We start from the raw sequence: 18,159 nt of genomic DNA on the forward strand, positions 1-18,159 counted from the left end.
AACAAACACAACATAGCACTCTGCCAACTGTGGAGCCATATTAGCAAGAACCTCGTTAAAATTATCGCTGTTTTAGCGGCAGGAAACTGCCGCTAAAATTGCGATAATGGGTTTGCTAATATGCGTTATAGAATTCCAATAGAATCCCAGGTTAGACGTCCTGCACATCTAACCTGGGCTTCTATTGGAATTCTATAACGCATATTAGCAAGCCCATTATCGCTGTTTTAGCAGCAGATTCCTGCTGCTAAAGCGGCGATAATTTTAACGAGGTTCTTGCTAATATGCCCCTGTGTTCTCCCCTACGATGTAGCTGCTCCTCTTTAGCACAACACACAGGGGTATGAAGCACTATATCATTATTACAATTCAAACCTGAGCCCTGTGTCCTTAACCCTGTACGCTTAGGCCTGCACCCGTAACTCTGTGTTCATAACTCTGTAGCCTTAGATTTGCATTCTTAGGCCTGTCATCATAATCACACGTGCAGTGGCCACAGCCCTGCGTCTATAATCCTTAGCATTGTGTCCCTATCTCTTCACACTTAGCCCAGTACATTTAACCCCCTGTCCATAACCATGTACCCTTAAACGTGCACCATTTGCCCTCTAGCCTTAACCATGCATCCTGCACACTGTGCCCATAACTCTTTATCCTTAATCCTGTATTCTGTACCCATATCCCTTATTCCTGTGTCCAACACTCCATACCCCTTAGCCCTTTAACCATAACTATACTCACATAACGATGCATTGTACACCCATAGCACTGCATGTCATTCCCCATATTGTGATCCCTGTACCCATAACCTTTAAGTTTGTACATATAGCCCAATAGCCACAACCCTGTAGCCTTAGCCATGTATCCTGTTCCCAAAACCATCAGCCCTATACCTACAATCCTATACATATCTTTAGCCCTGTACCAATAAACATGGACCATACATCCCCTCCCATGTACTCTTCACCAGGGTCTGCCTTCAGAGTAAAGCGGTCTGCCATGACTCAACCATGTCCTCATGGCCTAATTATAGTTGTTGCCTCCTTCAGCGAGGGACTAGTTTGAACACTTTTACTGGGGATGATTTTGGTTACCAATCTGGCCCTGACAACTGCACTAAAGAATGAACATTTAGAAATGTGGGTGTACATTTACAGAAAGAAATCAAACATCCATATAATGCCCATACAACTTCACATTTAAAGAAGGCAACTAAACATGTAGGAAGGGCGCATGGTGCACTGTTCCTATGTGCACCACAGCACACTTTTCAAAAGGTGCGCCTGGCGCAGACAGGGATAGTGTGCCCTATTATGATGAATGTACTACCACCAGGGCAGCTGCAAACTTGCCCTGCTGTAGGGGAAGCTCATTCATTGGAATATGGAGTGGTAGCTTTGTGTTTCTGTTTTGGCAGCAAAATACCTGCACTTTAAAGGAAGTGCAGAGATCCCCCAGCATACATATGCAGTGAGTAACTGCACTCACCTGCAGGAGGATGTCTGGGCATCCATGGGAATGGGCTTTATCCCCTCCAGATGGGCTGCCCTCTTGGGGTACACTGATAGTGTGCCACCATTTTGTGAAGCACTGTTAGTGCGCCTCCTAAGGGTATGTTTGCCTCTGCTCCCATGTCCGTTATACAGCAGTGGATTCAGAGGCAAAATTCTCCCATTTGCATGGGCCATGCCCCATGCAAATAAGGGAATGCCCTCTCGGCCATCAATATTACAGATAGGACTGAACAAGCCTCTTCTGCCCATTGTTTAATACCAAAGTGCCTTAGTTGTGCATAAAATGGGCGCACAAGCCCTTTGCGCCTTTTCAGAACCCTGTTGATTGGGCCATGTCACAAGCAGGATTCCCCACTGGACCTCACTTACCCCAACACTCCCCTCTTCCTCACAGGCCACACTGGTCTTAGCAATCAGGCAGGAACTAAGACTCCAGGGCAGGTGGTCTTGGAATCCCTGGGTGATGTCCCCTCACACAGCAGGGGGACTAGCGGTCCTTGTGCCCCAATCCTAGTCATAGGCAGAAGTCAAGCTTCTCCTCCTTGCACTGGCTGCTTGACAGTTCGCAATTCTTGGGGTCTCAAGTTCCCCTACTTATAGTCCCTTTTCAGACACCAAATGTGATTGAGAGTCTGAGTCTTTGAAATTTGTTTTGGTGATCTGCTTCCTTTTGATTTCCCCTGCCCACTCCTCTGCTCTCTCTTCCTCCAGAAAGCAGTCTGTCACAGCAGGAGTGCCTCCAAAGCAGATAGCCCCACAACACAAGCCACAGGAGTGACTAGAGTTCACAGATGGATGCCAGCCACAGTGATATGTGTATCAAAAGGTGAGCCCAGGGCCCCAGCCCTACTCTTTATGATTCACTTATTAGTCCCATCTCTGTCCTGAGAAGTGCTCAGGCCAGTTCCTTGCGACCTCTCTTTGAATCAAAGAGCACTCTTTGATGTGCACTGGGGGCCTGGCTCACCCTTCTCCAGTGTGTCTGACTCAGCTTATAAGAAAGCAGAAATGCACACATCTGCCTGGCGGATTCCTCTGCCCATGCAGCCATGGGTCTCCCAAAATAGAACCCAGAGTCAGACATGTACTGTACCATCCACAGACTCACACACAGCACATGTAAACAGCATACATGCACTGCGCAGCTTTAGATCCTTCATATATTGTAACCCTCACAGGCATACATACACCCAGCACATGCATATAACCTGCACGCTGTGCACAGCACTACATCCTTCTTGTGTTGTACTACTCACAGACGCACATTGACCCAGCACATGCACATAACCTGCATGCAATGCACTACATCTCTCATGTAATGTATTACTGACAGGCACACATTCACCCAGTACATACATATAACTTGTACACACTGCACAGAACTGCCTTATCTATGTATGGTACCACTCAGAGGCACACATTCACCCAGCACATGTACATCACACATGCACTGCACGCTAAGCCAATGCAGGCCAAGTGCAGTTAAGCTAACAGCAGCGGATGTAGGAAGCTGGCTCTGTATATACTATACCAAAGTAAGGTACAGTGTGAACAGAGTCCAGTGAGTCCTCATAGGTATAGCAGAGGCTAAATTAGATATGGACTAACAGCTCTCTTTGAGGTATTGTGGTGAGCAGTTAGACCTATCAGGAGGGTGTGTTAAGCATTTATTGTATTCACTCAGTCAAGGACCAATTATAAATACTCCAGACCAATTGGGTAAGTATAAAAAAAGAATTATTCTTATGTTTTATTTCTAGAATCAAGCAGGACTTGGTGCAGTTAGGTAAAATATACTTGCAACTGTAAAACGTTTCAAGGTAATGCAATTGGGAATGGATTTGCAATTGTTACAGGTTTGTATATGCTTTAAAAACAGTTAAAATTACATAGAGATTACTTTTTATTACTTTTGCGTTACTTTTAGATTGCATCAACTACTCAGCGTGATATGCCTAGATATCACACTGTGGATCCTGGAATACAAAGGTAAGTAAGACTTTTTTCAAGTTTAAGATACCGTTACTTTTCTCTCAAACAAAACCGGTCAACACAGATTTTTAGGAACAGAATACTCGTAACATTGGTTCCTATGGGGAAAAGAATATTAACGGTTCACAGGTAAATAAACAACTTACGAGTTTAAATTTGGGGGTTAGGAGCCAAGGTTCCCCAAGGTCCAGTTAGGCACTCAAATTGCACCGCCGGCGGCACTGGGGCAGCCTGGAGCAGAGTGCACGGACCCAATGTTAGCCTCCAGGTTGAGGCTGCAGGCATCGGCTTGTAGCTTGAGGGAGGTCGGGGATCACCAGATCCCAGATCAGGATCACTGGGGAGACCTCCTCTTAGTGTTGGGCCACTCGCACTCGGGCTGTGGGTGTTGTGAGCAAAGTGGTGAAGAACCACGGAGCTACCTAGATTCGGGTTCTGTGTTAGAAATCTTTGTTTTAGCAAGTCCGGTGCCCACTGAAGACAGAGTCTTTAAGTTAAGAGCAGGGCAGGTCCTCCGGGCTCTGGGGGGCTGCTGGACACGCTGGGGTTTCTGCTGCAGTCAGGTCGGAGTCTGGACAAGCCAGTAGGGCTGGGGCCAGAGCAGTTGGCGTCCTCTTCTTCATGGGTCAGCACAGCTCTTTGGTCCTTCTTCTTTCTTCCTCAAACCTGGGGAGGCAAGGTACAGGATCACCCCTAAATACTAAATTTAGGGGTGTTACAGGGGTGTGTAAGTTGGGACCAATGGATCCCTTTCTTGGGGTGAGTACACCCCCTATTATGCCACGCTCCGTGGGAAGGGGGCATAACCCTATTCCGAATTGGCTGGGTCCCCTCATCTCCAAGATGAGTGCTTCACCTCGTCTAGGTGGGCACACCTCTCCTCCTAACTAGGTTTTCCCGTCGATTCTCCCGCCCAAAGGGGGGTCAGAACCGGTGGGAACCAGTCGCTGGGGTCAGCAAAAGGCAGGGACAGCTTACAAAGGCAGCAGGCCTTTGAAGCTTTCCCTTTCATCGACCCTGCCCATCCTGAGGGAGGAGGCACAGCACCTCTGCCCAGGATGGGCTTTTTTTCTGAGCCCAGAGAGTAGAGGCTTTCTACCCAGGGGTCCAGAAACCTTACTGGTGGTGGCAAATGGTGGGCAGCCATTCAGGAACAACAAGGACTGGTCATGTTTCAGGAGACATCTCTTAGAGCCCTCTATGTGCGTTTTACATTAAATCCCACACTGGCATCAGTGTGGGATTAATGTGCTGAGCAGTTTACTACCAAACTTCCCAGATTTCAGTAAAGCCATTATGGAACTGTGGAGTTCGTAATGACCAAATCCCAGACCATATACTCTTTCTGGCTTTACTACACTTACAAGGTCTAAGAATGGACTTAGACATTGTAGTGGTACAGTGCTCATGCAACTGTACCCTCACCCGGGGGCAAGTGCACCAGGCAGTGGGTTGCAGGCATGGCACACAGGGATGTGTGCCATGTTGACTTTCTCCTTTGTGTGCATCAGAACACGTAGCCTGCAATGGCAGTGTGTGCGTGTTAAGGTGCAGGGCCTCTAAGGGTGGCACAAGAAGTACTGCAGCCCATAGTGCCTTCCCTGGTCACTGTGCCCTTAGTACCCATGGTACCTTTTACAAGGGGCTTATCTGTGGCCAGAGATGTGCCAATTGTGGGTACAAAGGTCCATGCTTTGTGACAGAACTCAGGCCCTGGGAACTTGATTGGCATGGACCCACGGCGCACCAAGTGCTCTCATTGACATAGCAGCAAAACTGGATCATAAATTAAGTGACAGCTGTAGAGAGAAAGGGTGTCCTGAAAATAAAGTATCTATACTAATATAATAAAGAGAGAGCCCAAACCTTTGAGGCGGGTAATCTCAGGAACCACAGCACCAATCACAACACCCAATACAGCGTTGGAAAGGGCAGTTGCAGCAGAAGGACATAGGCTATGCAGACGCCCACCATATACATTTAAAAGGTAAAAGAACCGTGCCAGCAAAGTAGTCCCTTGTGGGCGTGTCTGCGTTGTGCTGTGGGCGTGTGCTGGGGACGTGACAAACACTGGGGGCGTGTGGTTCCTTCATGCCATGTCTCATATTGTGTGCTAATCCCACCCTGCTCCCTTTAAATACCCCTGCACCCCATAATCATAACCCACCCTTACTCCTTAAAATACCCCAACACCCTCAAACACTAACCCATATTAACCCTATAAATATACCCTGTACCCCAAAACCCAAACCTATCCCTAAACCCTAAAAATACCCCTGTACCCCAAACCTAGCCCTGAACCCTATAAATACCCCTGTACCTCAAAACCCAAACCTAGCCCAGAACCCTAAAAATACCCCTGTACCCCAAAGCCCAAACCTAGCCCTATCTCAGGAACCACAGCACCAACCACAACACCCAATACAGCGTTGGAAAGGGCAGTTGCAGCAGAAGGACATAGGCTATACAGACGCCCACCATATACATTTAAAAGGTAAAAGAACCGTGCCAGCAAAGTAGTCCCTTGTGGGCGTGTCTGTGTTGTGCTGTGGGCGTGACAAACGCTGGGGGCGTGTGGTACGTTCCGCCCTTCATGCCATGTCTCATATTGTGTGCTAATCCCACCCTGCTCCCTTTAAATACCCCTGCAGCCCATAAACATAACCCACCCGTAATCCTTAAAATACCCCAATACCCTTAAACACTAACCCATCTTAACCCTATAAATATACCCTGTACCCCAAAACCCAAACCTATCCCTAAACCCTAAAAATACCCCTGTACCCCAAAACCCAAACCTAGCCCTGAACCCTATAAATACACCATGTACCTCAAAACCCAAACCTACCACTGTACCCCCAAACCTACCCCTGTACCCCAAAACCCAAACCTAGCCCTGAACCCTTAAAATACCCCTGTACCCCAAAACCCAAACCTACCCCTGAACCCTAAAAATACCCAGCCCGGAACCCTAAAAATAACTCTGTACCCCAAAACCCAAACCTACCCCTGAACCCTAAAATACCCCTGTTCCCCAAAACCCAAACCTAGCCCTGAACCCTTAAAATACCCATGTACCCCAAAACCCAAACCTACCCCTGAACCCTAAAAATACCCCTATACCCCAAAACACAAACCTAGACCTGAACCCTAAAATACCCCTGTACCCCAAAACCCATACCTATCCCTAAAACTACCCCTGTACCCCATAACCCAAAACTATATCTGAACCCTTAAAATACCCAAACACCCCAAAACATATACCTCAGTACCCCAAAACATATACCCCTATACCCATACTTACCTTATCGAAACATTAAAAAATAAAAAGATTTTACTATTCATGCATTTACAACGAATTTTATTGTAAATGTATGCGTGGTAAAAGCAAATAAAATGTAATGCCATGCGTTATAATGGCATTGCTGAGTCATGGTACTTTCGTAATCAAAGTATGCGGAGTGATGGTATGCGGAAAGAAAGTTGCGGAATGAAGGGTGTTTACCCTCCCCCTGTAAGTACATTGGTGGCACGGCGGCCTACATCTCCAGCAAGATACTCATATTTTTTCACCACCCATTTGAAAAATGCACAGGTCTCTCTCATTGATGGCCAGCACCGACATACACTTTTAGACACACCACCCGCCACAAGTTCTAGAATTGCGAACTTTAGAGCTGGGGAGCTACGTTTGAATCTCGGCATCATCTCAACATCCTGTGATTCCAGGCAAATCGCTTTGTCTCCCCGTGCCTACCACAAATGAATGTGGTCTTCTGTAATGTAAATTGTGCTCATGCCATGTTGTCGAGTTTGCGCTATATAATATTGCAAGGAAAAATAAAGTAGGGAAACTCGAGTTCACACACTACTGAACACGCACTCTTAAGTGCATCAGAAGTGCACTGTGAATCGGAGCGTTTCACAGGCCTGTCGCCGATAAGAAATGCTATCAAAACGAAATCCTACAAAACAATATACGACTGGCCGGCAGCAATTCATTACCGGACAACGTCGGGACGGGCTGCTAGTTCATATATAAAGAGAAAAGAGCAGAGCCTAAAAAAAATGACAGAAGAGCCCAAACCAATGCAATTTTGGTAGTGTTAGAGGACCTTTAAGTGAAGAAGAGCATCAAACATGCAGGGATAAGAAACAATTTTTATATTGTGGTAAAACAGGGACATTTTCTACAGAATAATCCTGTGAAAACAAAGAGAAGAGGAGACTTTGGGAAACTAGCGTGCCCAAGGCCTGTTGAGACAAGCACTTTGGGAAGTTCTGGTCTAATAGTCTCAAAAACCATAGATCAAGACACATCCTTGTCTCCTCATCACCATTTCTTTGTGAGCACCCACTTCACAAGGGGTGAGCATGGACCCTCAAAAGGTAACAGTCATTACTAAATGGAAGGTCCCCCCAGTCAGTAAAAAAAGTGCAAAGCTTTTTAGGGTTTGCTAATTTTTATAGACGCTTCTTTGATAACTTTTTATCTTTGCATCTCCTATCCATTGGTTTTGCGTAAGGGAGTAACATTCCACTGGACTCCTGAAGTGGAAGAGGCCTTGCAAAAGTTAACAAGCATTGGCATAGCCAATAAGTCTCGCCTTTGGGACCTTATAAGTGTTTAGCAATGCAACAGTTGATGTTGTTGCACCAAGGATATTGTGCTGCATAAATAAATACTTATATAAGGTCCCAAAAGCTAGACCTATTGGCTATGCCAATGCTTAATTACAAAGCAGATGGTAACCCTCTCTAACGCACTGAAGTTATCACTGCTAGTAATCTTGCATGGGATGGCCACTAATGTAATCTTGTCTGATGCGATCGCTTTAACAACATTAATGGTATGACTTTTTAGAAAACATCTCCTCCCCAATCATCATATGCAACCCCTTCCAGAGAAAGGTTGGCATGTTTGCTGAAACCAGTCAGAGTAAAACGACACAGGAGCAATAACAATAAAAACTTCACATTCCAAATCCCTGTGCTAATTTCTGCTTGTGCGTTGTGCTTGCAAATGAGACTCCTTACGTGTGTAAATATGTATCACACGGATTGGAATCAAGTGTTATTTATATTAGGTGCTGGTCTCTAGGTTTGACTCTAATTCACAGTCTTTCACACAATTAAAAATTAGGATAATGCTGTACGCAATAACAGGATTCAACAATAAAGTGATCCAATCTGAGGCACTTAAGATATTGATACATTTCTCTTTGACTGCTTTCAGCTATGTGAATGCTTTAGCTGACAGTTTAATTCCAGACAAAAGAAAGTCGAACTTTGTCAAAACTCCAATGAGATGCAAGATAAACACACAACTCAAAGACAAATGGAGTGAACGGTATTCATAATTGGGCAGGTGTTATATAGGAGTCCATAATCAGTCACACATTTCTATAAGTCACTTTGTAAGTAGGGTACAAAGTTTGCACATGGAATGGAATTTACCACCCCACCCCAAATCAGGGTGTTTTAGATAGTACACTTATAGATGGATGAGTTAGAAGTTTGGGGACTTGGATGTGAACCTTGCCTGCGAGCAAGCATTCACGATGGAAAATATTAAAGAGTATTATGCACAATCAACTAATGAGGTGCTAGGCAGGTCTGTCATATTCAATTGCCATTCATGTAAAAAAAAAAATCTGAGCTACGGTAATGGCAGATAAATGAGCCACTTCCTTGCAAGAGGTATCTATAAAGGACCCAAGAAAAAGAAGGTTAGTGACCTACCTACGCCTAATTTTTAAACCCTTCTTTGGACTCAGTGAAGACACAACACTACCTTTTTCTGCTAGCATGCAGGCTGTCAATCTCACTACACAACAACTGGATATTTGTAATGGTGACAGAAGATGGCAAGCCCTCCTTACGTAAAAACCTTCTTAACTTACAATATTGTCCATCATAGATATTTGGTGTATGCAACAGACTCCCCACTAGCAAACATTTCTACTAGAAGTGCCGGAACACTGCAATATTATAGAGATATGAATAAGGCTTTGCAGAGTCTTCAGTATCTTAATGCACTCCTCTTGAACGGTCCACCAAAGACTTATTTTGTAGCTGTTTGTGTTTGATTACCAGTAGTTTGGACGAGCTTAAACTGTTGTTTTCTTAGCATTATTGATTGTATTTGTTTTATAGTGTGTAATAGTATTTTGTGTTTAATATGAGGAATTTACAAATTCTGATATATTACAATAAGAAAGGCACATGTGCACTACACAGAGGAACAAAAACCAGAGGATGCTTAAAACCTTGAACCAGATAGGGAGGAAAACCAGAGTTGGGGGGGGAACTTCATTACAACAAGAAGACAAGAGTGTACGATTTGAAAATAAACTGCATGAACTACGGAGATACAAGCATAATAATGATATGTCCTAGTCAATCTGTTATAATAAAACAAAGGCTGATGCACTGGAAGCAAACAGTTTAAGATGAAACGTATTTCCAATTGCAAACATAAAGGACACACTCCCATTAAACCAAAACATGATGGTTTTTACAGTCAGTTTATTCACTTAGAAGCAGCTGAAGAATGTTGGCAGAAATAAATAATTAGTATTGGACAACGCAAAGAATGGAGCATTTTCAACTGCCTCAGAAGATATGGTTGATAAGTAGGTCAATCGCACTAGTATTAAGATAATTTTGAGGCTGAATATTTTGTAAGTAGATCAGTTAGGAAATCGAATCCTCTATGATACAATTGAACAATGTAATCATTCTAAAATCTACAGTTCTTTTTTAAGATAGCAAAAATCAGCCACTCATTAAAATGCACTTACTGTGCATTATACATGTCTCCGTAATTCGAAACCGAAAGAAAGGAATTCTATAGAAAAAACGCCTGACTACAGTTTCTAATTGTATTAGAAACCTGGTATGAAGACGCCAGCTGTGCAGGTTGCTTCATGCGCATTGGCTTCGTTTACATAGCAGTTCTAAGCTGATATTGTTCTGCCACACGGAGTCCTTCCCCACACGCCGTCTCGTTGTTTGACATCAGTTCCGGCCTGAAGTCAGCTCAGTTCCCATTACGGGTTTAGAGACTGTTTCGTTTTTAGTTTTGGGATGCCTGTTGTTGCAGCCAGGACAACTATAACCGCGCACCGAAAGGATGAAAGGGCAGGGTGAACCCATCCAGTAGCGCTGCCGGACAGCGTTCAGTAGAGCGCCTGGGGACATGGTGAGGTTGGACGGGGTCTTGAAGGAGAGAGACTCACATCCGCGAGGGCATAAGAGCTGTCAAATACAGGACGCTGGGTTTCACAGATACTTGGGTGAATGAAGGTCGCGTGTTCAGGGGGGCATCCAGGGGTGGCAGACATCTAGCTAGTAACACAAAGGAAAGCACCCAAAGTGTTGTGGGTATTGGATGTCACTCATCCGGTGGAGTGGGGCGTCACATCGACATAAATTTTACAGGCAACCCATTGGCGTACATTAATCTTTCAGGAGTTCTGGCTTTGGCACACGAACAAAATATTGAAGCAGGAAAAAAAAAAAAAAAAAAAAAAGATTGTTACAAGGGGGAGTGGCAGGCTCTAAGAAACTTGAAGCAATCCCGGAGCTAGGGGAGGAGTCGAGAGCTGTCATCACGCGATAAAGCCCTAAGGCCATTGCAGCGATCCTAGAGCTAGGGGAGAAGTCGAGAGCCCTTGTCACAAGATGCTAACAGCTGTTTTCAAGCACTCGTGCTTGTGCTGGCATCTACCTTGCGGGAGCGAGCAGCGGCGCGCGGGACATCTGTTTTCAATTAGTGTGCGCACTGCTGCTCGCTCCCTCCCGCAAGGTGGATGCCAGCACAAGCACGAGTGCTTGAAAAAGAGCTGGTCAATTTCTAAAGGTCATCTCCTAGGCGAGACCTAAAAAGGTGGTTTACAAGTGTACCCAATTTGAAACACCCAGATCCCGCTTAACCTTTCGTTGTAAAGGCCGATTGCGTCTTAAGTTTTGTTTATTAAACCCATGACAGCCAGTTAAAATAAAAAAGGAAGACATTTTTTTTCAATTCTAAATATATCATTCAAATGCTATCAACATTTACACCACTTTCGATTCTAAAATGAAATGTATTGGTAAGGAAATGGAGGTGGGGCGGGGGGGGGGGGGAATAGACTATATTCGTGAGGAGGAATGAATATTACGAGCTGTTTAACAACAAAAACCGGAAGCCCCATAGATGCCATGCAGAAAGCCATTTAAACATGTGCTATCCGGAATGTTCTACTACATACAAGAACAGCGGCGAGGTATATCTTGCTGCAACAACTACCTGTGTTTGTTATAAATAATTCAGAAAAAAATCCGTATAATGTCTAGCAATCAATGCCCACCTCCCAAAACCAGCCACCTACTATGGTTTCAAATACATCATGAAAACACAAAAACTGAGAGGCATGAAGCATGCACCGGTGCCAATGCAGAATGCTGCAAACGCGTGCGTGTGTGCCAAGCGGTACGTGTGACGTGGTGTTTTGGCACAGAGCCGGTCCTTGCTGACATAGCGCCCTTGGCAGAATGAAAAATTGTCTAGCAGACGCGACAAAGAATTTTCAATTCTATTAAGGACACGGAGGCGAGGATTATGCTTCTCTTCACTTTACTGACATAAACAGCAGCCAATAAAAACTTTAAACTGGCATGACCCCGGAAGGACAACCCCCTCCAACAGTATGCACCAATCACTATCAAGTCCACTGTATAACTGTCCATGTTTATCAATACGACCTCCTCTTTCTTTGCGACACATCATCAGTCCAACAAGACCGGAGGCCAACGTGGCAACCATCGCATCCATCGTCGAGGAAGGCACCTCCTGCACCACGTCACAGATTTCCAGAGCATAGACTGTTCATCTCATGTCTGCTTGTGCTGATCTCCTGAAACAAGAACATAAGTCGTAATGGCCATTCCCAAACTTGGAAATACAACAAGCCAATAACAATCATTCGGTGGGTACAAGAATTCATCAACCATACAACATTGCATGAAATACAATCCTGCAAGCCCGGGTGGGATAATCCTCGCCTCCGTGTCCTTAATAGAATTGAAAATTCTTTGTCGCGTCTGCTAGACAATTTTTCATTCTATGTCAGTCCACGGAGGCTCAGATTATGCTAGTTTAAAGTTTATCCACCACCACCGAGGCCACATCCACAATAGGCTTATGATAAAACACTTTAAAGGTGGAATCAGAAGACCAATCTGCCGCAGTCATGATATCTTGAAGCCGAGAGCCGGCACCAAAGGATTTTGAGGCCATAGCCCCTCTCACAGAATGAGCCCCAAATTTAGAGGTATCAATACCCGCCAGGCCCAACAACCAGGTAACCCACCTGGCCAGAGTTGCACTGGTGACTGGGCGGAAAGGTTTCTGTAATGAAATCAACAGTTGACCAAAACCAGTTCTAAATTCCCTAGTACAATCCTCATATACCTTCAAACATTTGACCACACATAATTTACCGTGATGAGGAAATGCAGGATATGCAATACATTTTGTATGCGTTTTTGTACGCCTAGAGATCGTAAAAGAAACTCCCGTGGGAGTGAATACTCTACCTGATAAATCCAAGGCCCGAATATCCGACACTCGCCTGCATGAGACCAGGCAGAGGAGAAGTGTAAGTTTAGCTGAGAGCTGTTTGCGAGACAGACCCTCATTAGCCGGCCAGGCCGCCAAAAAACGTAGGACCACTGACACGTCCCAGAGTTCAGTATACCTGGGTTGAGGGGGCTTCACTAAGCGGACTCCCCTGACTACTTTGCACACCAAAGGGTGTTCCCCAACGGGCTTACCGTCAACATGCGGGTGCCCCGCGGAGATCGCCGATCGGAAGTTATTCACTGTTCGATAAGCCGGACCAGACCGCGCCAGTTCCGATAAGAAATTCGCTATGACAGTAATATCGGATCCCATCGGATCCCCCTGCCGTTCGTCACACCAACCAACCCATCGTCTCCAAGCTGACTCATATCGCTTGTGGGTGGAAGGTGCCCATGCCTGAGATAGGAAAAAGAGAGTGTCCTCTGAAACTCCCGGCATTTGCCAACGTCGCCGGAAAGTCTCCACGCCATGAGGGACAACTGATTCTGAAGGACCAGCGGGTGGGGGAGACCCACCGGGTCCGTGAGAAGATCCGGGAACGTCGAAATTTGCACTGGCGCTGCACAGGTGAGACTCATTGCCACCGGGAACCACGCTTGTGCTTTCCAGCACGGTGAGACCAAGACCAATTCCGCTTTCTGCCTCCGAACCTGAGCCAGAACTCTCGGGATCATGATAAAAGGAGGAAACGCATACAGAATGCCCGTCGTCCACGATTGAAGGAAGGCGTCCGAGCTGATCGCCAAGGGATCCGGGCGCCAGCTGTAAAACTGGGGAAGTTGCCTGTTGAGCCGAGAGGCAAAAAGGTCTACCACACACGGACCCCATTTGTGGTTCAATGCCCCGAAGATTCGAGGGTGCAGTCTCCAATCGCTCGCATCTCTCAAGTATCGAGAGTTCCAATCCGCCGTCACGTTGGCAGACCCCGGAATATATTCTGCCGTCACCGAAATTTGATGGGCCAGGCAATAGTGCCAGAAATCCTTCGCTATCTCCGCCAGGAGGCGAGACCTGGTCCCTCCCAGGCGATTTATGTATCGCACCGCGGACACATTGTCCATGCGTAGGAGAATGCAGCATGACACTTTCTGAGGGGACAGGGTGCGAATCGCAAAGGAACCCGCCAGAAGTTCCAGGCAATTGATGTGGAGACTCAGCTCGTCGCTGGACCATCGACCCCCCGTCTCCACCGAGCCGCAACGGGCTCCCCAGCCCCAGCGGCTGGCATCCGACTCTATCACCACTTCCGGGGTGGCCGCGAAAATGGCTCTGCCATTCCACGCATCCATATGCTCTAACCACCAGTTCATCTCCGTACGAGCCTCTGGCGAAAGGGAAACGTGCTGAGCGTAAGTCAGACCTTTGCGCAAGTGCAATGCCTTCAAACGCTGCAAGGCCCTGTAATGTAAAGGGCCCGGAAATATCGCCTGGATAGATGACGCTAGAAGTCCGACCAGACGCGCCAAAATCCTCAAGGAGATTGTCGGAGAGGCAAGCGCTCTCCTCAACTCCTTCCTGATAGCCACTCTCTTCTTGAGGGGCAAGAGTAGTTGAGCTTTCACAGAGTCGACCTGGAAACCCAGGAATTCCATCACCTGAGAAGGTTGCAAGATGGACTTCTGCAAATTCAGAAGGAAACCCAAGTCCTGTAGAAGTTGAATCGTCCAGGACAGATGGAGTGATACCATCTCCGGCGACCGACCTAAAATCAGTATGTCGTCGAGGTAAATGATGAGGCGAACGCCCCGTTCCCTCAAGTTCTGTACCACGGGTCTCATCAACTTGGTGAAACACCATGGGGCGGACGACAGCCCAAAGGGCATGGCCGAAAACTCGAACCACTGGTTGCGCCACTGAAACTGTAGAAAACGTCGGTGAGGGGGGTAAATGGACACCGCCAGGTAGGCGTCTTTTAAGTCCAAGCGTACCATCCAATCTTGCTCTAGGAGGATGTCGCGTAGCAGGTGTATACCTTCCATTTTGAAGTGTCGATACACCACCCAGCCGTTGAATTCCCTGAGGTTCAACACTAGCCGATACCCCTGGTCCTTTTTGGGGACCACGAAGACAGTGCTCACGAAGCCCAGGTCGTGTGGAACGGCTTCCACAATCGCGCCCTTCTGGAGTAAGGAGCATATCTCTGCGTCGATGAAACTCTGCTCTGTCTGGGAAAAATGCAGGGCATTCGGTCTCCGCCGTTGGCTCGGGGAGGCATAGAACTCTATGTGAAACCCCTGTACTGTCTGCAACACCCAAGGGTCGCTCGTGAGCGTGCGCCACCTGTGGAGAAAAAGAGACAGTCTGCCTCCCACCATATGTTCTGACGGACACAAAAGTCGTACCTGAGTAGGAGTTGTCTCCAGAACCATTCTGCTGGCCACGATAGGATCCTCTCTGTCCTTTGCCCCTGCCTCTTCTATCGCGGGAGGGGTAGAAGTTGGAGCGTCTGTTGCCTCTGCCTCTCTGATCCGCTCCACGTGAGGTCTGTGCATAACCTCGGCCGGACCCTCGACCTCGTGGGCGTCCGGCCCTATCAAAAACACCAGTGTGGAAAACCTTCTTGATATTTGATTGCGCCCGGTCCAGCGCGGAGAAGGTGGCAACGTACTTGCCCATTTCTCTAACAAATTTGTCCCCAAAAAGCATACCATTGGCGAGGGAACCAGGTTCGGTAGGGGCCATTTCCGCTAGCTGGGAGTCGATTCTCATAAGAAAGGAGCGTCTCCGCTCCGTAGACAGGGCCACATTTGCGTTCCCTAAAAAGCACATGGCACGTTGTGCCCATTCCAGGATCTCTGACACATCCAGTGGCACCTTCCTATCCTTTGCCTTGACAGCTGCGTCCAGAATCTTTGTGAGGGGTCCAGCTACGTCCAACATTTTGTCCTGACACCCTCGCCAGGCCCTATCTAATCCCTTTTTCGGATCTTTCGCAAACTTTCGCATAAAGGCCGCCATTGTGGGGTCCAAGTCCGGCGTATCTGCCACCTTCCCTGTCAAGGATGGCCTGGGACATTCAGATCTGAGCGTGGCCCTGACACTATTGTCGAAACCCTGTCGCAGGTTATTCCCCACATAGTGTGCCACCTCCGGGCACGGCACCCATTCCGTGGACCTAGGGTGTACAATGTTGTTTGGATCAAACAGGAGATTCTTCGGCGCCTGACTATCATCAGCCTTATAGGCGGTGTGTTTCACCTTCTTCGATCTCTTCCTGGACATCACCGAGTCCACCTCAGAATCAGAAGTGACAGGTGGGGACGGGGACGAATCCCCAGACGTATCCATAACCATTGAGCCATGATCCTTCATCACATTCCTGGCCATCTGTGCTAACACCTGGGCCGAGGCTTGAGGAGAGGTATCACTCTGCCGGGCTGACTTAAACTTCCTCTTGCCATATTTCTGAAGGGTGTGAGTAAAAGGCTTGAGAGCCTTGATCAACGCCTTATTCACCGACCCTTGGACATGGGTATCCAGAGCCTCAACCAAATTTTCCTCCAATTGCTCTTCCTGTGGCTCATACTCATCGTATTCATTATATTCTGCCCATTGGGAATCCTCCTCGGCGTAGTACGCCATAGCGCTAAAGCAGGGAGGTGTGGAGGAACTTCAACAGGGGGGAGCAGCCCAGGGGTGCCTCAAATACACACACACACACTGTAGTCCGAAAAAAAAAAAAAAAAATCTCCACTCTGTGAGGCTAAGATCGAGGTGGAAGGAGACCCCTTAGTGCACACCAAGCTCCCCTAGAGCAGAGCTCTAATACGGATACGCTCCGTTTAGCGTTCTGATGAGGCCAGGACTTATGCAGTCTACAAACGCGCGCTGCGTGAGGAGCCGGTAATGCGAGGAAAACGAAAGCCGGCTCTTCGCGCATGCGCGTTGCGTGTGGGGCCGGGCTCGACTGCCTCCTGAGCGCGAGCGTCTCGCGTCTGCCTCCTCCTGCTCCACCGCCCCCTACCGAGCGCACAGCATGCCTCGGTTCGCGTGCGGAAGACCGCGAACACCCGCACGGGCACAAACAATGCAACGGGTCAAGAGCTGTAAAATAAGGCACAATCACAAAATTCACCAACAAAACAAATCACGAGCGAGGACCCGCTCCGTATCAATAAATCACAGGCGCGCGCGCGCGCCGTCAACAATCACCGCCCCGACACACATTACCCCCAAGAAAAGAAGTAATATAGAAGGGCACTTAACTCGCTGCTGCAGCAGCAAAGAAAGAGGAGGTCGTATTGATAAACATGGACAGTTATACAGTGGACTTGATAGTGATTGGTGCATACTGTTGGAGGGGGTTGTCCTTCCGGGGTCATGCTAGTTTAAAGTTTTTATTGGCTGCTGTTTATGTCAGTAAAGTGAAGAGAAGCATAATCTGAGCCTACGTGGACTGACATAGAAATACATTTGGCGCCATGTTTGTAGAAAGTGTATAAAACAAGGCTGCATGTGGCCCATTCTCTGTTCACAGTTCAGTCACGCATCAAAGCGGTGACTGGCCTCTGAGCACAAACGTATCGGCACCTCCTGCAAATATTCCGATTCATTCACAGCAGGAGCTAAGTGGTTGGTGTTGCGAATGGCTGGTAGTGTTGGGGTATGTGGGCTGGGGGCGATAATGGGGTGTAAACCGGTACCTGAGACAAACAAGAATGATTAAAAGCGGGTTAGTCTGCATCATTGGTGTCAAGAGGGACGCTGCTGTAGGCAGGTCTTACCTACAGATAGCTCCGTGCACCAGGTCTGGACTCAACTGGCCCATGCCAAAAGCCGGCCCTGGTATGGCATGCTATGTAACATATGCCAATGGCAGTCATTGTAGCAGCAGAGTGCGACTCGAACCACAGGAACAAAACAAACAGAATAATATCAAGTATCAGTTAACTAGTGAAATAAACCATGGGCTTTACAGAACAGCCATCCCGTACTCTGGGGGAACACGTAGCGCGCCCCGTACCGCACGGCATAAGCCCCATAACGTGTGCCAACAGGCGTGCCCAAGAACGTCAGCCAAGAACA

The 18,159-nt window shown here is 47.3% G+C and overlaps 1 protein-coding gene across 1 annotated transcript; it reads right to left on the bottom strand.

The window, feature by feature from the left end:
- Positions 1-12,113: 12,113 nt before the first annotated feature.
- On the bottom strand, positions 12,114-16,716 carry LOC147711899 (uncharacterized). Its single transcript, XM_086919561.1, has 2 exons — positions 15,477-16,716; positions 12,114-12,406 (listed from the first exon to the last, which is right to left on the bottom strand). The coding sequence occupies exons 1-2, from the start codon at positions 16,714-16,716 to the stop codon at positions 12,384-12,386; spliced, it is 1,263 nt and encodes a 420-aa protein (XP_086775687.1). The 3' UTR covers positions 12,114-12,383.
- Positions 16,717-18,159: the final 1,443 nt, after the last annotated feature.

This window comes from Lissotriton vulgaris, chromosome 5, assembly GCF_964263255.1.
Source record: "Lissotriton vulgaris chromosome 5, aLisVul1.2, whole genome shotgun sequence".
NCBI classification, from domain to species: Eukaryota; Metazoa; Chordata; class Amphibia; order Caudata; family Salamandridae; genus Lissotriton; species Lissotriton vulgaris.